The sequence below is a fragment of the Rana temporaria genome, chromosome 5 (assembly GCF_905171775.1).
Source record: "Rana temporaria chromosome 5, aRanTem1.1, whole genome shotgun sequence".
NCBI classification, from domain to species: Eukaryota; Metazoa; Chordata; class Amphibia; order Anura; family Ranidae; genus Rana; species Rana temporaria.
This window is the reverse complement of record NC_053493.1, coordinates 288,471,356-288,491,424: the sequence shown is the minus strand read 5'-3', so window position 1 is coordinate 288,491,424 and position 20,069 is coordinate 288,471,356. Positions and strand designations below refer to the sequence as shown.

General features: G+C 43.4%; 1 protein-coding gene across 1 annotated transcript in view; it reads left to right on the top strand.

Moving 5' to 3' along the window:
• Window positions 1-20,069, top strand: part of IMPA2 (inositol monophosphatase 2) — a 41,443-nt gene that overhangs the window by 14,510 nt on the left and 6,864 nt on the right. Inside the window, exons 2-4 of the mRNA XM_040353941.1 lie at window positions 7,941-8,074; window positions 9,422-9,526; window positions 18,266-18,311. Coding sequence (XP_040209875.1) covers window positions 7,941-8,074; window positions 9,422-9,526; window positions 18,266-18,311 — 285 coding nt within the window. The remainder of the gene's footprint in view (window positions 1-7,940; window positions 8,075-9,421; window positions 9,527-18,265; window positions 18,312-20,069) is intronic.

Below are 20,069 nucleotides of genomic sequence, written 5' to 3'. Positions count from 1 at the left end.
ATCCCTCCATCATTGTCTAATCTACACACAGGACAGAACACACCGATCATTAGACTTGTGCATTACCAGTGAGAGTGACATGATGCTCATACCTTCTACATTCTCAGGTATGTCGGATCCTCTGCATCCCTCACTATCATCTTCTCCTGGTCAAATGTGGCGGGCTGGGCAATCTGATTGGCCAAGGGGGTGGTGATAGGCGGAGCAACTTAGAAGTCACGCCCTCCCACTCAGAAGAGCAGCGCTATTGGCTGCCTGACACACTGGTCTGTCCCTCTCCCTCCAGCATGTGAAAGCCGTGGGAGGGAGAGGGGGGGGGGGGAAGCTGCACACCACTCTGCACTTAAAACCCGCACTGAGCACCTTGCTGTCCGGGGCCCCTCTATCCTCTGCCAGGAGACTGGGGAGCGACAATGAGGAAGAGGTGACTAGCATTCTGCGAGCTGTGCTGGCCGCACGGCGCCCCCTGTTGGCCATGGCGCCTTGTGCAGCTGCACACCTCGCACAACGCAAAGGCCGGCCCTGGCTCTGTAGTAGCCCACTGGTTTTGAAGAAAAACCGTTACTGCCCAGTGATATCCTGTTTGTAAGACCACTGTCTGCTATTCCTCCTGTACCCCCAGCCAGTGGTCTTGGTACTTCCCAGTTGTAGTTCTCTATAGCAAGCATGGACTTCTACTTCTGTCCCTGCTTGCTGTAGTGGGCGGAGGGGTCTCACAGACCCCGGGCTGTACCGCCCATGGAGATATAATCATCCATCATCTCTTGGGCTGTGACAGATCTTGTATATCAAACACTGATTGCTGTCAGGCCTCCTGTACCGGCATTGGAACAGTGGCATCACAATGCTGGTCCAGGAGGTGGGATGTTGAGACTGCACTGATATCAAGGTTCATTGAGTTATTTTTTTTATATATTGGAGGGTTCCACCATTGTGTTATTGATTTAGTAAGTTAGCACTGCACTTTTCTTTTTGTTTCCCATGCCGACTTTTTTTTTTTTAACTTCAAAACCAAGTTTATTGAGATGTTACAAATAAAAGACACATACATGTTAGGCATTTGATTAACATTAAGTGATGCCTGACACAGATCTGCAGATATACAATTTACAGTGTAGGTTCATATACCGTTTCACATCCGTCCCTTTACACAAGGGTTCAACCTTATTACACATAGGAGAAGATACCCCATATACATGGGGCAGGCAGTACTCCGTGTGGGTTGGAATTTTGCTAATCTCTTGGGCGTCAGGTAAGCACGGTGAACTATATATAGCTGAGTTAGCCTGTCCGATAGTTTGGGGGACGACGTCTTTACTCCCTCCAATATCTCACCCCAGTCAGTGTCATCTATCTGTCCCAGGTCCTGTTCCCATTTCGTCTTTGCTGTCTGTGACACCTTGCCTATCTTTCCTAGTTGGATTGTATAGTATAAATTAGATGTGAGTTTTGTTGATTCAGCCCCAAAAATAACATCCAGCACCCGCGGCCTACTCAAATCCACAGCGACCTGTTCCATTTGTGTTCTAAGTGCATGCTGAAGCTGCAGGTACCGAAAAATGAATTGGGGTGGAAGAGAGAATTCCTCCCGTAGGTGCGTAAAGGACTTAGGGCCTGATTCAGTGAGGACCTGGGATAGGAAAAGTATTCCATATGCCGCCCATATCCCCGGGTCCGGAACTGTTCCCAATTCTGGCAGACTTCCGTTTCTCCACAGTGGTGAAAGAGTGCACGTGCGTTCTGTCCATTTTTTTTAAGGGCTATATCCCAGATTTTTTGTTGGTGTATCAGCATGTCGGCCCCAAAGTGCGCCATCCTACACCCTCCATGTCCCGTCCTGAATATAGCCTGTACCGGGGTATGGAGAGGGCTACCTGGTCTGTTACATACTAACGATCTATGCCTCTGTGCTTCTGATGTATTAAAATGGTAGACGTGGGATAATTGCGACGCAATATAGTAATCTTGCAGATCTGGAAGGGAGCATCCTCCCTCCAATATAGGATTTTTAAGTATATGCCACGCCAACTTGTGTCGACTTGACCCCCACACAAATGAATTTAGGAGCGCTTCCATCTGTTTAAACACTTTCAGAGGTATGTACAATGGGGCGTGCCAAACCATATATAGTATTTTGGGTAATAAAATCATTTTCACTAGATTTATTCTGCCCATTACTCCCATGCCTGTGTTCGCGCTTTAATAATGGCAAATAGGGGTTCTACATTCAGGGGGACATAATCCTTGAGGTTCCTGGTTACACTCACCCCTAGATATTTAACCTCCGCCACCCTCTGCAATGGTAGTTCCGGGGACGACGCCTGAGGGGGAAACTGATCTAGCGGAAGGATTCGGGACTTGTCCCAGTTAATCTTTAACCCTGAATATGTACCCGCCTCTTCTATTATAAGTAGAGCTGCCCTTAGTGATGGTCCCTGATGGTCCCTGATCTGCCAGATAGAGGACAGTGTCATCTGCATATAATCCTATCACATCTGGACTTGCCCTAATTGCCATGGCCAGCGGTTCTGCCGCCAGGGCATACAATAACGGTGACAGGGGGCATCCCTGTCTCGTGCCCCGTTCCAATGCAATCTGTTCTGACAGCCACCCGTTGACAAAAATTCTGGCCCTGGGTGTCTGGTATAGAAGCTGTACCCATTTAATAAATTTCGGGCCAAACCCGTAACACCGTAGGCACTCCCACAGATACAGCCACTCGACAGAGTCGAAGGCCTTGGCCGTATCCAAGGATACCACCACCCTGGTCCCTACATTGTCATGTTGTGCCTGTATATTCATGAACAGTCTCCTGATGTTCATGGCCGTATTCTTGCCCGGCATAAACCCGGTCGTTCAAACCACACATGTGAGGTATCGCCGCTATTGGTAGAGCAAGAGCAATAATTCTAGCCCTAGACCTCCTCTGTAACTCAAAACATGCAACCTGTAGTTTTTTTTTTTTTTTAAACATCGCCTATGAAGATTTTAAAGGGTAAAAGTTTGTCGGCATTCCACAAGCGGACGCAATTTTGAAGCGTGACATGTTGGGTATGAATTTACTCGGCGTAACATTGTCTTTCATAATATTATAAAAAAATAGGCATAACTTTACTGTTGTCTTTATTTTTTTTAATTAAAAAAAGTGTAATTTTTTCCCAAAAAAGTGCGCTTGTAAGACCGCTGCGCAAATACGGCGTGACAAAGTATTGCAACGATCGCCATTTTATTCTCTAGGTTGTTAGGATACAAAAAAATGTATAATGTTTGGGGGTTCTAATTAGAGGGAAGAAGATGGCAGTGAAAAAACAAATTAGAACTGCTGTTTTGCTTGTAATGCTAACGGCCACCCCCAGATGGCGCCAGGTCACAGAAGGAAGCTTGGGCCTTCACAAGATCGCAAAGCCGCGGCCTCAATTACCGGCTGTTGCAGGCCCGCCTGTGCCTCCGTGCGCCCCCACCTCGCGATCGCCGATAATTAAGGCCGTGGCCTTAATTACTGGCAGGCACCAGGTCACAATTTCATGTCGCAATTGCGACTGGGCGCCCGGATTTTGTCGAGCCCTGCCCTAAACCTACACGGTTTAGGAGATATTTGCAAAAATTACAGCACCGATTTCTACGGTGCAGGCGCACTGAGGGTGCCGTCTTGTGAATGGGGTCATGCGCGGGGAGTGACGTCACGTGACTCCAGCCAGTCACGGAGCCGGAGTTCGCGGCTCACGGAAGAAAAGGGGTTTAGATGGACGCTCGCTACTAGCGAGGAAGATGGGAACTTCGCAGGCTTTGGTTTCAGGTAAGTGACACATAATGGGCTACTATGCAATGCACATTTCCCCATGTTTTATCAGTGTACGTGAACCCTACAGTAACGCAAATTAAAAAAAACCTTATTCACCTATGTAGCTATATGCATTGGGGAGAAATGGGGTTCACAACGGATGTGCTGAAATTTTGCTGCTTTTCCTGTTTATTTTTATTGCAGCAGTAAAGGCCTCATGCACACTGGACATTTCCTAGAAGCTTTCTTCCTGGCAGCAGCGAAAAAACAAACAAAAAACCTGATGCTTGTAACAGTGTGTAACGCTTTTAGCCGCATTTACCCACGTCAAGCATTTGGGCGTTAATTCATTTGATTGGCCAAAATAAATGTATTCTGGCCGTTGAAATGAATGACTCTTAAGCACTAAATACAGATTTAGATGTGTTTTACAAGCTGCAAAAGCTCCCTCCCCTATTGATACATATACAAAATAAAATCTTCCACTGAAAAATAATGTGAATTCATAATGCTATTTGTAGACAGTGGTAAATTCATATACAGTAAAACCTTGGTTTGAGAGTAACATTGTTTTGAGTGTTTTGCAAGACGAGCAAAATTTTGCAACAAATTGTGACTTGATATACAAGCGATGTCTTGATATAAGAGTAGCGTCATGTCATAACTAAGTATAAAAGAGGAGAGGCACCTCCAAGTGTAGCAATATGGTTACATTTAACCACTTAAGGGCCAAGCCTGTTTTTCAGATTTGGCGTTTACAAGATTAAAACTGTTTGTTTTTTTCCTTTCCCCGCTAGAAAATTATTTAAAACCCCCAAATAAATAAAAAAAAAAAATATATATATATAACACCCTAGAGAATAAAATGGCGGTCATTGCAATACTTTTTGTCACACCGTATTTGCGCAGCGGTCTTGCAAGTGCACTTTTTTTGGGGAAAAAAATCACTTTTTTTGTATTAAAAAAATAAGACAACAGTAAAGTTGGCACATTTTTTTTTTTATATATATATTGTGAAAGATAATGTTACGCCAAGTAAAATGATACTCCGCATGTCATGCTTAAAAATTTCGCCCGCGCGTGGAATGGTGTCAAACTTTTACCCTTAATCTCCATAGGCGACGTTTAAAAAAAAATCTATAGGTTGCATCTTTTGAGCTACAGAGGAGGTCTAGGGCTAGAATTATTGCTCTCACTCTAACGATCGCGATGATGCCTCACTTGTGTGGTTTGAACACCGTTTTCACATGCGGGCGCTACTCACGTATGCGTTTGCTTCTGTGCGCGAGCTCGTCGGGACGGGGCGCTTTAAAAATTATTTAAATTTTTTACACAAAAAAATGTATCCCTATTATTCCTATTACAAGGAATGTAAACATCCCTTGTAATAGAAAAAAAGCATGACAGGTCCTCTTAAATATGAGATCTGGGGTCAAAAAGACCTCATATCTCATATTTAGACTAAAATGACAATTTTTTTATTTTTTTTTGCATTTGAAAAAATATTGCTTTATAAAGCATGGGCGAAAGTGACGTTTTGACGTCGCTTCGGCCCTGCTATGCTATGGGGACGGGTAGGGGCCATCTTGCCCTCACTTGTATCCCAGCCGAGCAGGAGAGAGGACCTGATCGCCTCCGCCGATAACGGTGATCTTGCGGTGAATCCGCCACTGGAGACCACATTTATCGTTGAAAGGGCCGCTCACTGAAAAAATTGATATCTCGGTTGTGGCAGCAGCTGCTGCCATTACCGAGATATCCATCTTTAAAAAAAGTGTGTGTGTGTGTGTGTGTGTGTGTGTGTGTGTGTGTGTGTGTGTGTGTGTGTGTGTGTGTGTGTGTGTGTGTGTGTGTGTGTGTGTGTGTGTGTATATATACATACATACATACATACATACATACATACATACATACAGTGAGCGGGTCCTTAAGTGGTTAAGGTACAACATTTAGAAAACTCGCATGGTTGATTAGCAGACACTTCTAAGTTTGCAGGCATCTGCGGTAAAGCTGTCCACATAGACATCCTCCTCACCGCCATCGACGTCATCCCTTCCGCTTTGCGCTCCGCGAGCGAATAAAGCCTCGCTCTACTGCGGGGTAGTCTTCCCGGGCACCATTGCAGACTGACTGCGGTGAGAGCCAGCGGTGCGGAGGATGGTCTATATGGACAGCTTTACCCCGGATGCCTGCATACTTGGATGTGCCTCTGTTAATCATCAACCATGTGGGTTGCTAAATGTCTTGCCTTCATTAACTACTTGCCGACGTCATTTTACGGCGGCAGGTTGGCTCCCCTGCGCGAGAGCCTGTAGCTCTCTCGCAGGCCACTAGGGGCGCGCGCCAGGCACGCGCGATCGCTCTTTCCAGAGCGGGGACCGGGAGCTGTGTGTGTGTGTAAACACACAGCTCCCGGTCCTGACAGGGAGGGAAATGCTGATCTTCTGTTCATACAATGTATGAACAGAAGATCGGTCATTTCCCCTAGTGAGGCCACCCCCCTACAGTTAGAACACACCCAGGGAACATACTTAACCCCTTCCCCGCCCCCTAGTGTTAACCCCTTCACTGCCAGTGGCCACTAAATATATATATATATATATATATATATATATATATATATATATATATATATATATATATATATATATAATATATATAAACATTTTGACTCCATGTGCCACAGTAAACCTAGATCAGTGTCTCCCACCACCATTCAAGGTATCGCTCACCTCCAAGTTTGACCTGTATCTCATAGGTCAAACTGCTTTGTACCCCCCAGAGTGGGGAACGTGCGTAGTCAATTTACCACTCCTCTATACTCCTATCTCCGTTCACATTAATGGGGTCTTAAAGTTATACACTTATTTAAGAAGGTAGCGCAGGATTACACATCTATTGGAATGCATATACACTGAGTTGTGGTTAATGGGCAGCTCAGCATGCATTCCCACCACGGTGCGACTATACTGGCATGACTGACCCCCAAGCTGATGAGCGGGATGACCTCCTCACTGCAAGTGGTCAAAATGCAGCACCTAGAAGTATCCCAGGGAGAAGATTACAGCAGCTTGAGAAGCATGAAACATCACATCGCTGGAAGGTGGAGGTTGGTATTCTGCAGAGTTTAGTGTCACTTTAAAGGGGTTGTAAAGGTAAATGTTTTTTCACCTTAATGCAGCCTATGCATTAAGGTGAAAAAACATCCGATGGTACCGCCCCCCCTGGGCGTGTCCCATGTGATCTTTGGTTCCCAGCCTGGCCTTTGATTGGCTAGGCTGGGCTAGGTTGATTGGCTGGGCGGATGGCGCGCCGGGGGCGGGGCCGAGTGATAGTCGGCGGCTATGCCCCGCCGCTGTATCACGGGAGTGCGCACGCAAAAGCTTTCCACCATGCGAGCTTGCATGAAGGTAGAAAGCTTTTGCGAGGAGGAGCCGAGACAGCCGACGAGGGACTCCAGAAGACTGGATTCGGGGACACTCTGTGCAAAACGAGCTGCACAGTGGAGGTAAGTATAACATGTTTGTTATTTAAAAAAATAATTCTGCCTTTAGTGACCCTTTAAGTCTGTGGTGACCTGGGCTCACTACCAAAGCTTACACAATACATGCCAAATGGGAGTTGGGTCAACCATAAAACAATATTTATTTTAAAACCGATGCAGCCCTTTTTGCCTGCCAGGTTTCATCTGGTATCAAATCTGAAGTTGCAAAATGTGTTTCTTTCCAAGCAGGCCACACAGTCGAATTTTGATTAAATTTTCTTTTCAAAATCAAAGTTCGAATTTTCGTGGCCAGGGAATAGTCTTGTCTCTGGGAATTTTCTTTTCTTGCACGTGCGCATTTTTTTTTTTTCTATTACATTTCTCGCACGATTCTCTCCTCATTGATTAGAAAATTTGTTTTGTTTTTAAAAAAAATTCCAACATGTCCGATTCCTTAAATTTGATTGCCGCACGAAAATAAGCTGTTGCTGCAGCCCACTAACGGTGCGAAATTCGTCCGAAAATTCTTTGATACGATTTTCGAAAGAAAATTCATTTGAAATTCGAACCGTGTATGGCCGGCTTAAAACAACAATATATTTTTATGCACTTTATCCATGTCTTATCTGGAATCCCTATAGATTATTTACCGTAGAATATATATTTTTCTGTTAGATGATCAAGAAGGCTCTTACAGAAGAAAAGAGGGTCTCTACAAAAACCTCTGTGGTTGATCTTGTGACCGAGACGGACCATCTTGTGGAGGAACTCCTTATTTCTGCCCTGAGGGAGAAATATCCCACACACAGGTAAGCTGTCTAAGTGAACATCCCAACATTGAAGAGGGAATACATTTTTTTTTTGTTTTATATATATATATTAGTGCTGTCAAGCGATTAAAAATTTTAATTGCATTAATGTCATAGTTAACTCACGATTAATCGCGCGATTAAGGAGGTTCACCCTTTAAAACATTTTTTTTTTTTGTTTTCTTATTTATTTTATTTTTTTTTATAATATTAAATTGTGTTTTTTTTATTTTTTTACATTTTGATCACTTTTATTGCTGTCACAAGGAATGTAAACCTCCCTTGTGACAGCAATAGGTGGTGACAGGTACTCTTTATGGAGGGATCGGGGGTCTAAAAGACCTCCGAGCCCTCCTTTGCACTTCAAAGTATTCAGATCGCCGAAAACGGCGATTCTGAATACTGTGTACTTTTTTAAATCCGGCGCCACTGGCAGCCGAGAAACCCGGAAGTGACGTCATGACGCCACTTTCGTGGTTTGAATGCGGAGACTGAATCAAAGCCGTTTACGGCTTAGTGTCAGTCTCCGCCTGGACACAGAAGGCGCCGGATGGAGGATCGGGTCTCCCGGTGGGACGGGAGGCCCGGTCAGAGCGGCGAAAGGCGGCAAGAGGGGGGGGATGTCCCCTCCCGCTCCTCCGGCATAACAACCGAGCGGCTTTTAGCCGCATCGGTTGTTATGTTTGGATAGCCGATCGCCCACTCTAAACAACGGTACCGGGATGATGCCTGCGGCTGCAGGCATCATCCCGGTATAACCCCCGAACGCCGCCTCGTTAATCGCGCGATAAAAAAATTGACGGCGTTGACATGGGTTTGCGTTAACGCCGTTAATAGCGCGTTTAACTGACAGCACTAATATATATATATATATATAATTTTGTTTTTTTCATAATCTGTTGCAAAATTTTAATCTGGACATGTTTGGTATATTCTTGGCGCAACATCATCTTTTATTATCCACGTAAAAAAAAGGAGAAGGGATATTTTTTTTCCTGCAAATTTGTTTGGATAAACGGCTGCACAAATATCGTGTGGCATAAAAAAAATCGCAACAGCCACCATTTTATGCTCCAGGGCCTAGCAAAGAAATGCTGATAGATATATATATATATATATATATATATATATATATATATATTAATATAAATAAAAATTCTGGGGCTAAGAAGGTGCCATTTATTATATTAGCCATAATAAAACTGATATCTGCAATATTGTGTGTGTGTGTGTGTGTGTGTGTGCCTGCCTCTTATTTCTGGATATGGTTTATAGAGTTTTTGGTTTACAAATCATGATATTATCTCCTCTTGTGTATCTTCTTCTTTTTTTTTTTTTAACATCCAGGTTTATTGGTGAAGAATCTACCTCAGCAGGTTCCAAATGCATCCTAACAAACAGTCCAACGTGGATTATTGATCCTATTGATGGAACCTGCAATTTTGTACACAGGTAATTATTTTTTATTTTTTTACACATACATACTAGATCTGTTTCCCCTTCCCTCCACCCATTCATGCAATAACTGAGCTGATTGCTGCTGAGTTCATTGATCTCTGAGAAGATTGGAAAGTGGGGGGGTCACTGTACTGCAAATGTGATTAGATCGTGGCTGCCGTGAGCTTGTTTTTGACTACTAGGATGTTTGTAAACTTACCTTGGCAGACAAGTAGTTAAAGTGATTGTAAAGTCTAAGGCTTCATTTCCATGTACGTTTTTACAGACACTTTTTTTACAGCTTAAAAACGCCTGTCCCTTTTTTTTTTTTTTTTTTTTAAGCTGGAGCTCAAAAACGCTGCAGTAGCGTTTTTGCGCGTTTTTAACGTCTGGCGTCTTTACAGCTCTAATGCTGGAGCTTCAGAACGCACTGGTCCGTTTTTTTTTTTTTTTTTTTGCAGCTTAAAAACGGCTCAGCCATCTACAGCTCAAAAACGTCATTAAGCTGCAAAAAACGCTCAGAAAAGTGGCTGTAAAAACATTCACGGAAATGAAGCCTAAATGTTTTTTTAACCGAATGCATTAAGGTGAAAAACCTTCTCCTTTACTGCAGCTGCCTCCCAGAAACCCCCCGCCTTTTTTTTTTTTTTTTTTTCTCCTTGCCTGATCCAATCCAGTGAAGCGCACCAGCCTAGCAGCTCCAGCCACTGTCTCTCCTCATTGAACAGATTGCTATAGTAGCAGTAGGAGCCTTTGGCTGCTGCTGTCAGTCAAATCCAGGGAGTGGGTCAGAGTCCCGATGTCTGTGTCAATGGACACAGCAGCGGGACTCGGGAGCGAGCCCTTGCATGTGCTTCTGTGGCAAGTGGCTCACTGTGAGGGCATCTGATGAAGGCGAGGAGCCAGGTGCTCCGGCGGGGCACCTCAGAAGAGAATGATCAGGGCTGTCTGTGCAAAACCCTTGCACAGAGCAGGTAAGTGATGATTTTTTTTTTATTTTTTTTTATGAACATTTAAAACCCCTTAAAGGGGTTGTAAAGACAAAAATATTTTCCTCTTAAATTAAAGTCTGACAGTAGCTGATAAAGTAAAAAGTAATGTTTTGTATTATAACTAGTTTGATACCTGTTGAAATCGAGCTGTTTTATTCACCTCCGTCACTCCTGAATCATTATTCTCACTGACTTCCTGGTTTGCGGTGCGCATTCATTCTTGCTACATCACGGCCTAATGGGAACTACAGTTCCCATTAGGCTTGGCCTCCATGCCTGTGAGGGATAAGAGAGCATCTTCACGCAGGGCTGTAGTCATAGGGAGGGGGTGAGCACATTCTGCTTTCCACCATGCAAACCGGCTCAGATGCTGGTGGAAAGCAAGAAGAGGAGAGACCGGAAATGGCATTTTCAAACCTGGATTACTGTATTTTGGAGGTCAAAAGGAAAAGCGAGGTAAGTGATATTTAAATGCTCATTTTCTGTGTTCTACAAAAGAAAAACTGTTTAATCCTGCTGTTCTCCACCTTCTGTTAATGTTCCCAATTCAGCTAGGGATTTTGCAGTTTTGGTGGAAACTTTTGTACATGCTCAGTTTTCAGTGAGTTTCTATGCATTTCCTCCCTGAGCAGCCCATGTGACTATAGAGGTCACACATGTGGGTGTATACACAGTGGTAAATGACAGCCCACTTCCTCCCTCCTCCTCTCTGCCCACTAACCAGCTAAACACAATGAGGGCAGGGCATTGCATATAGATTGATGGAAGCTTCACCTCCCTCTTATTCTAAAACACAGGCTGGAGGGGCGTGACACAGCCTGTGACTGACATAAATCCGCCCACACTGTTATTTCCACAAAATGATAAAGATTTAAAATATATATTTGTATGACCATTTAAAACAGTTTATTGATGTTATTTATTTTTACTCTGTATTCCAAAGGCTTTTTTTTTTTATTTATTTTTTATATTTAATATTATTTGACCAGCAGCAGAGGACTAGAAGCTCCTCCTAGATTTTTGCTTCCAAATCTGGGTCATGCGACAGCTGTATATTGATTAGGAAAAATGTACTTGGAAGATAAATGTGTGTGTGTGTGTGTGTATGTATGTATGTATATGTGTGTGTATGTATGTGTGTGTGTATATATATATATATATATATATATATATATATATATATATATATATATATATATATATATATATACATCCACATGCATAAATGGAGGGGATAGTGTAAATTAAACGCATGTTTTGCTGTGAAAATTACAATGGTCCCAAAAATGTGTGAAAAGTGTCTGCCATAATGTCGCAGTCACGAAAAAAATCGCTGATCGCCACCATTAGTAGTAAAAAATAAATAAAAATGCAATAAAACTATCCCCTATTTTGTGAACGCTATAAATTTTGCACAAACCAACCGATAAACGGCTATTGCGATTTTTTTTTTTTTTTTTTTTTTCAAAAATAGGTAGAATACATATCGGCCTAAACTGAGAAATTTTTTTTATGTATATTTTTGGGGGATATTTATTATGGTAAAAAATATTGCATTTTTTTCAAAATTGTCACTCTATTTTTGTTTATAGCGCAAAAACTAAAAACCGCAGAGGTGATCAAATACCACCAAAAGAAAGCTCTATTTGTGGGGGGGAAAAAGGACGCCAATTTTGTTTGGGAACCACGTCGCACGACTGCGCAATTGTCAGTTAAAGCGACAGTGCCGAATCGCAAAAAGGGCAAGGTCCTTTAGCTGCATTTTGGTCCGGGTCTTAAGTGGTTAACAGACGCAAGTCGCTCCAACTTAGAAAAAGGTTCTTGTACGACTTCGGGGGCGACCTGCATTGACTTCTATACAGAGGTCATTTTGCAGGTCGTCTCTCAAGTCGTCTTCAGGACGCCTTGCAGAGTCGCCCCCAAAGCCGTGTGAACCGGCTCTCAAAATTCACCAACTCTAAACCAAATATTCTCACCAACAACCATATTCAGCCCAGCCACTAAGACTCGCGCGGATTCAGTATTTTAATTAACCTTTCTTTAAACCTCCCCTCCAGTTAAATACCGAAGGGTGCCACCACATAAATCGGCTGTGACAAAAAAAAGGGGGGGGGTAGGGCGGGGAGTCCTCTTGCAATCTTTAGTCAGGAACTTGTACTGATCCACACTTTCCTGGCCTTAAATAGGCTGGTACCAGTCTCCAGAATATTCTACCAAAGTCATCTGACCATTTTAGCCAATCCCTGAATACCTTGAACACCTTTCCAGAACCTTCTAACCCACCTGATTTCACTGACCAATCCTGTTAACTCGCCTGCATCGCACCTTTCCCTTATCCTCTGACCTGAACTAAAAAAAAACTGTACCACCTGACCCTTATTAACCAATCCTGGCTAATCTTTACCTATTTCTAAAGCTAATGCCATGATCCCATGCGGAAAGGGGGGCCTAATTGGCTCTCCCCTTTCAATTCCCATTCTCCTAACAAAGCCAATACCTCACTTTTACCTCATACCTGAATATTTAACATTTAGGATTGACTGAGAGCGCTGTAGTTTTAATAATGAAATTAATCTTCAAATACAACTTGTCTAAGGCCCCTTTCACATTGAGGCGTTTTTCATGCAGTACAGCGCTAAAAATAGCGCTGCTATACCGCATGAAAAAACCTGCCCTGTAGTGTTCAATGTGAAAGCCCGAAGGCTTTCACACTGAAGCGGTGCGCTAGCAGGAGTGCTCCAAAAGTCCTGCTAGCCGCATCTTTACCGCGGTATAGGAGCGGTGTGTTCACCGCTCCTATACCGCTAGCGGGGGTTAAAGCCTCACCGCTGGTGCCCGAATATCGCTGTAAATACGACGGTATAGCTGCGCTACAAATAGCGCGGCTATACCGTCACCGCGGCTCCACGCCTCAATGTGAAAGAGGTCTAATTGTACACATGGTGTAGAATGAATTTTTTACTGCATACAAACACAATATACTTTTTTTATATTATTTGGTAAAAGATTGAATTAAGTAGCTAGATGCCAAACATGTCAAGCCTTAAAATTGTGCACTTGTGAAATGACAAAAAGACAGTACCCAGAAGTGTCCATAAGAGACGCATCAAAAGAATTTACATGGCATCTGTTCAGAGTGAATAGTAAAATGGTGGCCCTAGGATTGTTGCTCTCAATACATTTGCAGTGGTATCAAACATATGGCACAATCGCTGTTTGCACATGTGTATGCATGCAGTTATATTATGGGGTGTCAGAACCATAAAAGGGATTGGGGGGCCCAGATCCCTTTTCACATGGAAGCACTAAAAAATGAAGCTTGTGGCTGCTTGTGTTAACCTCCTTGTATACAAGGACATCTATAAACAGACCTTGGTAGTAAGGATGAGCTCCGGCGTGTTCGCATAGAACACGTGCGGAGCCCGCCAGGAAGTCTGCACCCGCGCTGCGCTAATCACAGCCAGGCAGACATTTCCCGATCTCTGCAGCCGAGCATCGGGAAATGTCTGCCTGGCTGTGATAAGCGCAGCGCGGGTGCCGACTTCCTGGCGGGCTCCGCACGTGTTCTATGCGAACACGCTGGAGCTCATCCTTGCTTGGTAGACAAGAGGGTTAAAGTGGTTCTAAAGGCAGAAGGGTGTTTGGTTTTTTTCCTTTTAACCGCTTGTCGACAACATGGCATGGGCAGGCAAATGGGGTACCTGTATGTCCCTTTAAATTTGCAGCCCAGCGGGCACGCGCCTGTCGTGTGCCTTGCGGGTCCTGGGAACTCTGTTCCCGGGCGGCCTGCGATTTGTGGTCAGCAAATGCAGAACGGGGGATTCCTTTGTAAACAAAGCATTCCCCTATCCTGCCTAGTGACATGTCGCTGATCTCACCGTTTTCGTGATCGGGAACGGTGATCAGTGACGTGTCACTGGTAACCACGCCCCCTAACAGTAAGAATCACTTCCTAGGTCACACTTAACCCCTTTAGTGCCACCTAGTGGTTCATCCCTTCACTGCCAGTGTCATTTTTTACAGTAATCAGTGCATTTTTATAGCACTGATTGCTGTAAAAATGACATTGGTCTCAAATCAACTGGCAATTTATGTTTGCAGTATTAAGGCACATGGGGTTCGGGAGAAAGATGCTGCAGTGGATCATAAGCAACTACACACAACCAACGGCACAGGTTAGAGTGAATGGTATACTGTCACCACCTTTTAAACTATCAAATGGGACAAGGCAGGGTTGCCCCCTGTCACCACTCTTATTTGCCCTGACGGTTGAACCACTACTGAGCAGGATCCGCCTGAACCCAGGTATCAAGGGGGTGTCTCTGAGAGGTACAGAATATAAAATTTCAGCCTATGCTGATGACATGATGTTTAGTTTGACCAGCCCGAGTGAATCCCTCCCCAATTTGGAACAAGAATTAGGTCTGTACGGCGAATGGTCAAATTTCAAGATTAATTATGATAAATCGGAAGCGATGGGAGTGGCGATCCCGGGGAGAGAATTAAGGATATTGAAATCAAAATTTAAATTTAAATGGTCTGACACTGCCCTTACATACTTGGGAACCCTCATACCGGCGGACCTAACACAAGTTTTTAAGCTTAATTTTCTGCCCTTGTTGTCCAAAATACGGGCCCTCCTGGATGGATGGCATAGGGGGTTTCACTCGTGGCTGGGGAGATCCAGCATCATTAAAATGAGCATATTACCCAAATTTCTGTACCTCTTCCAGACCCTCCCGATAGCAATACCCAGATCTTTCTTCAGGCAGGTACAGGCTCTTATTAATAAGTTTACTTGGGCAAACAAACGCCCAAGAATTAAGGCTCATACTATATCACTGGCCAAACGGGACGGAGGAATTGCTGCCCCGGATATTTTTAGATATTACCAAGCAACATTACTGTGTCGACTTATTGATTGGAGCCGACACACTGGAGAAAAGTTATGGCCGGGGCTAGAGCAGGACCAATGCGGTAGTATCCTACAGCGGGCAGCATGGTGTTACCGGGCTCTCCCAACAGAAATGAAAAGACATCCGCTGATAGGACCTACCTTGCGGGTGGCACACAAGCTATTTGTACGGGGGATACTATCGACGGAGGATTCACCCCTTTTCCCAATTTTGGGAAATCCGCAGTTTGTACCAGGGTCATTGAACGGCCCCTTTAGTAAGCTAATGGAACAGGGGTTGTTCCAAGCATCGCATTTCCTGAGGGAGGGCGTTTGGATTCCCAGGCAGGAAATGGAGAGGATAGACTCCCCTTACCAACTAGACTTTTGGAGATCCCTACAACTGTACCACTTTTTAGACACCTTAAAACCACCAGTTAGGTACTGCCGAACCCTGACAATGTTCGAGAGGTACTGTAGCGGGCAGGGGACTCTACGGCACTCCCTCTCAAGAATTAGTGCGTTACTTAATACTCCATCAGCGGATTCTCAGTTACCCTTCTTTAATAAGTGGGAACGGGAATTAGGAAGACCTTTTACAGAAGATCAAAAAACTAAGATAATAGGGAATATTTTCGAAACATCCATGTGTATAAAGACACAAGAGATGAATTATAAAATCTTGTCTCAGTGGTATCGGACCCCTGAGATTTTGAGTAAATGTTTTCCAGACATGACAGACAGATGTTGGAGGTGTGGGCGGGAAGGAGGAACCCTTATGCATATTTTTTGGGCTTGTCCTAAGATTCTAGGATACTGGAGTAGGGTCCGGGAAATTACACAAAGATTTTGTAAGGAACAACTACCAACTGAATGGTCTTTTTTCATACTTCAGGATGTGGAAATATCAGTGAGGCGCTACAGGAAAACAGTGGTGTGCCATCTCCTGAACGCAGCCCGGGCTTGCATTCCAGGGCTGTGGAAACAGACAAGGGCCCCATCTATTAAGATGTGGCTTAATAGAGTGGAAAACTTGAACAGAATGGAGGACCTAGTATGGACCTCAAGGCAGAAGCGGAGGGTCTACTTGGAAACGTGGGCGGAATGGAACATATTCAGATATTCGGAGGAGGGGAAAGCCTTGATGGATGTAGATTGAAGGTGGGATGACTGCTGCGGGGTCCGGGGGGAGAGGCAGGCAGGGGCGTTGCTTTTTTTTTTTTTTTTTATTATTTTTTTTTTGTGTTTTTTTTTTTTGTTTTTTTTGTTTTGGGGGGTTTAATGGGTATTGGGGAGGGGTTAGGGACGGGTGGGGGGGGTTAAGTAAAGTAAACAAGGAGATACAGGGGAAATGTCCCAATCATGGCGGGATTTTGGCTTCCCGCATGAAGGGGACAGAATCGAAACGGGATATTAAAGGTACTGTCAGGGTGAGAGCCCTGACTTTTGAGGAGTGAGGGAGGGGAAAGAAACAGGGATCAGAAAATTTAAAATGTAATTTGTTTTTCCTCCCCCTGGTTATAAATGAAGATTAATTAGATGGGGAAATGGTTTTTTCTTTCGAAATGTTTTTTTTTTTTTGTATGGGTAATTAAATTGATATTACTGTTATATATGATCAAAGGGGGTTAAACTGGAAGAATACCCCTCGGGTTTGGTTTCTTTTTCCTTTTTCTTTTCTTTGGATTGTACTCGTGAATCTCTGTTTCCCTTGTTGTTTAAAATCAAATAAAAGATGATTAAAAGACATTGGTCTCAAAATGGTGTCAAAAGTGTCCGTTGTGTCTGCCATAATGTCGCAGTCACAATAAAAAAACGCTGATCGCCGCCATTACTAGTAAAAAAAAAAAATATTAATAAAAATGCCATAAAACTACCCCCTATTTTATAGATGCTATAACTTTTGCACAAACCAAACAATAAAAGTCTATTGAGATATTTTTGGAAAAAATAAAATAAAATGTAGAAGAATATGTATCGGCCTAAATTGAGGGGAAAAAAAATGTTTTAGATATTTTTTGGGGGGGATATTTATTATAATAAAGAATTTTTTTTTTTTTTTCCAAAATTGTCGCTTGGTTTTTTTTTTTTTTTTTTTTTTTTAACAGCGCAAAAAATAAGAACCAGAGGTGATGAAATCCCACCAAAAGAAAGCTCCATTTGTGGGGGGGGGGGGAAAAAGGACGTCAATTCTCTTTAGGAGCCACGTCACACGACCACGCAATTGTCAGTTAAAGCGACGCAGTACCGAATCGCAAAAAGTTGCCTGGTCTTTGGCCAGCAAAATGGTCCGGGGCTGAAGCGGTTAATGCATTTGATAAAAAAAAAACTTCTGATTGCAGCTCCTTCCTCAGCACCCACTCATATTTATGTGAGCCCCATCCATCGCTTCTCTCTTTCCTCACTGGTTTAGGGGCAGCAGTGGGAGCCATCGCCTCCAGCTGCTTTCAATAACAGCCAGTAAGGAGGGGGCAGGACTCAACTCAGCTGTTTGGTTCAATGGCATTTTTTTTTTTCCTTGTAGAACTGCTTTCAACTGTTTTGGCAAATATTGCATATGCAAGTAGTATCTGTGTTTTTTCATATTTACCTGCTTTTAACCAAATAAATAATTTTATTTTAATCGTGAACAAAATTAAAAAAGGCTATAGTTACCCTTTTCAGTTACACATACAGTTGCAGTTACTATGGGTAATATACTTTGCACTTTTTCTTTGCTTCACATAACACTAATGAAGGCTTGCATTTATGTGATTTGCCCCCTTACAATTCTGTATTTGTTCAGTTTTACTGTGGTATATCATTTGCATGCCAAGAGTTCATAGACTGAGATCTCTTTTTTTTTTTTTTTTTTTTTTTTTTTCCTAGGTTTCCTCCAGTGGCGGTCAGCATTGGATTTTCTGTCAATCGAGAGGTATAAAACGTGTTCTGTAAGTCTGTAAACTGAGATTCCTAATGGTATCTCATGGGGGAGGGGTAAGAGGTTGTGCTTTTTTTTTTTTATAAGGCCCCTTTCACACTGGCGGAGTGGGTGTGTCGGCTGTAAGGCAACCAACGCTATTTTTAGCGGCGCTTTACCATCAATTTTGCGATGCGCTTTTAACCCTCGCTAGCGGCTGAAAAGGTTTAAAACTAGGGTTGTCCCAATACCACTTTTTTAGGACGGAGTACAAGTACCGATACTTTTTTTCCAAGTACTCGCCGATACCGAATACTGATACTTTTTTTTTTTTTTTTTTTTTTTTAATGTGTCCCCCACAGATGCAGCCATATCCCCCCACAGATGCAGCCATCAGTATCGGGACAACCCTAGTTAAAACCACCGCTATAGCGGCGCTTTGCTGGCGGTATAGCCGCAGTGCCCATTCATTTCAATGGGCAGGAGCGGTATACACACGATCCATATACTATTTAGCATAAATTAAACTTTAACTTGACGATCGTCCTATAGCGGTTTTACTGCTCAGGATTGTGTGTGTGATAAAAATATATATACACTTCTGGGTATCGGGAACTGATCAGCAGGCCCGATGTCTGCCGACACCCGTTGATCGCTTGGTACAGAGGCAGCATGACGATCTGCCCCTGTAAACCAATGTCTCCCGCTGCGGTCTCAGCCAATGGGAAAGGAGAGTCAAAGGACAACTGATGCGCTCCTCCATATCGCAGAATGTTTTTTCCCTTCATGCACAGAATGCATGCATGAAGGGGGGGGGGGTTGGGGGGGCTTTACAACCACTTTAAGAAATTGGTATTTTTGTTGCAGCATCTGCTAAAAACGGTGATCTCCCTTTTTACTTTATTTTGACTAAAGACTAATAACTGGGTATTGTACATAATAATGTCATTGCCAGAAAAAAAAATCATAATTTTTGCCCTATGTTTTTAGTTTAAATGCCTTCTTTTTATGATCTTTTAGTCAAACAGGTTTATGATGGTCATAATGGAACCTTCTAATAGGCAGTTCCTAGAAGAGGCTGGGAGAACCTGACGAATACCCCATCCTTGTGAATGAGATGATTTTTTTTTCCTTATTCACTCAAATGGAAGGTTAACCAGGAGAGGGACCCTTACCAATTGGCTTCCTGAGGACGAGGGGACATTTTGTGTGTGTGTGTGTGTGTGCGCATGCGCGCGCGCGCAAGGCTGCTGTTAGAGATAATGGGGCCCCATACAGCCTTCCTAAAGGGGCCCTACTCGACCCGCACCTGTCTATTATTAGGATATTAGGCAGCTACAGAATTCACTCTGGTTATTGACAGGATCGTTCTAAAATAAGGCGTCTCCTGTGTGCATGAGGCCTTAGGTGCAAGCATTTTATGCTTATTTACCTAATTGAAGAACAATTTTATGTAGTTTTCCATGAAGTAAAAACAAAATGTTATACATAGAGACCAACTCCTAACATAAAACAGCTACTGTGTGATCTTCAGAGCCGATTCACACTGGGGTGACCTGGGATCCGACTTGAAGTTGCCCCAATTCGTCCCAAGTTGCGTGGTTGAGAAAATCAATGGAAGTGATTGGAGCCGTCTTAATACACACTACTGAAGTCGCTCCGACTTCAGAAAAGGTTCCTGTACTACTTCAATCAGACTTGTAGGCAACTTGTACCCATTGATTTCAATGGAAGTTGCCTCAGAAGTCGGATCACTGTCTTAACTGAAGCAAC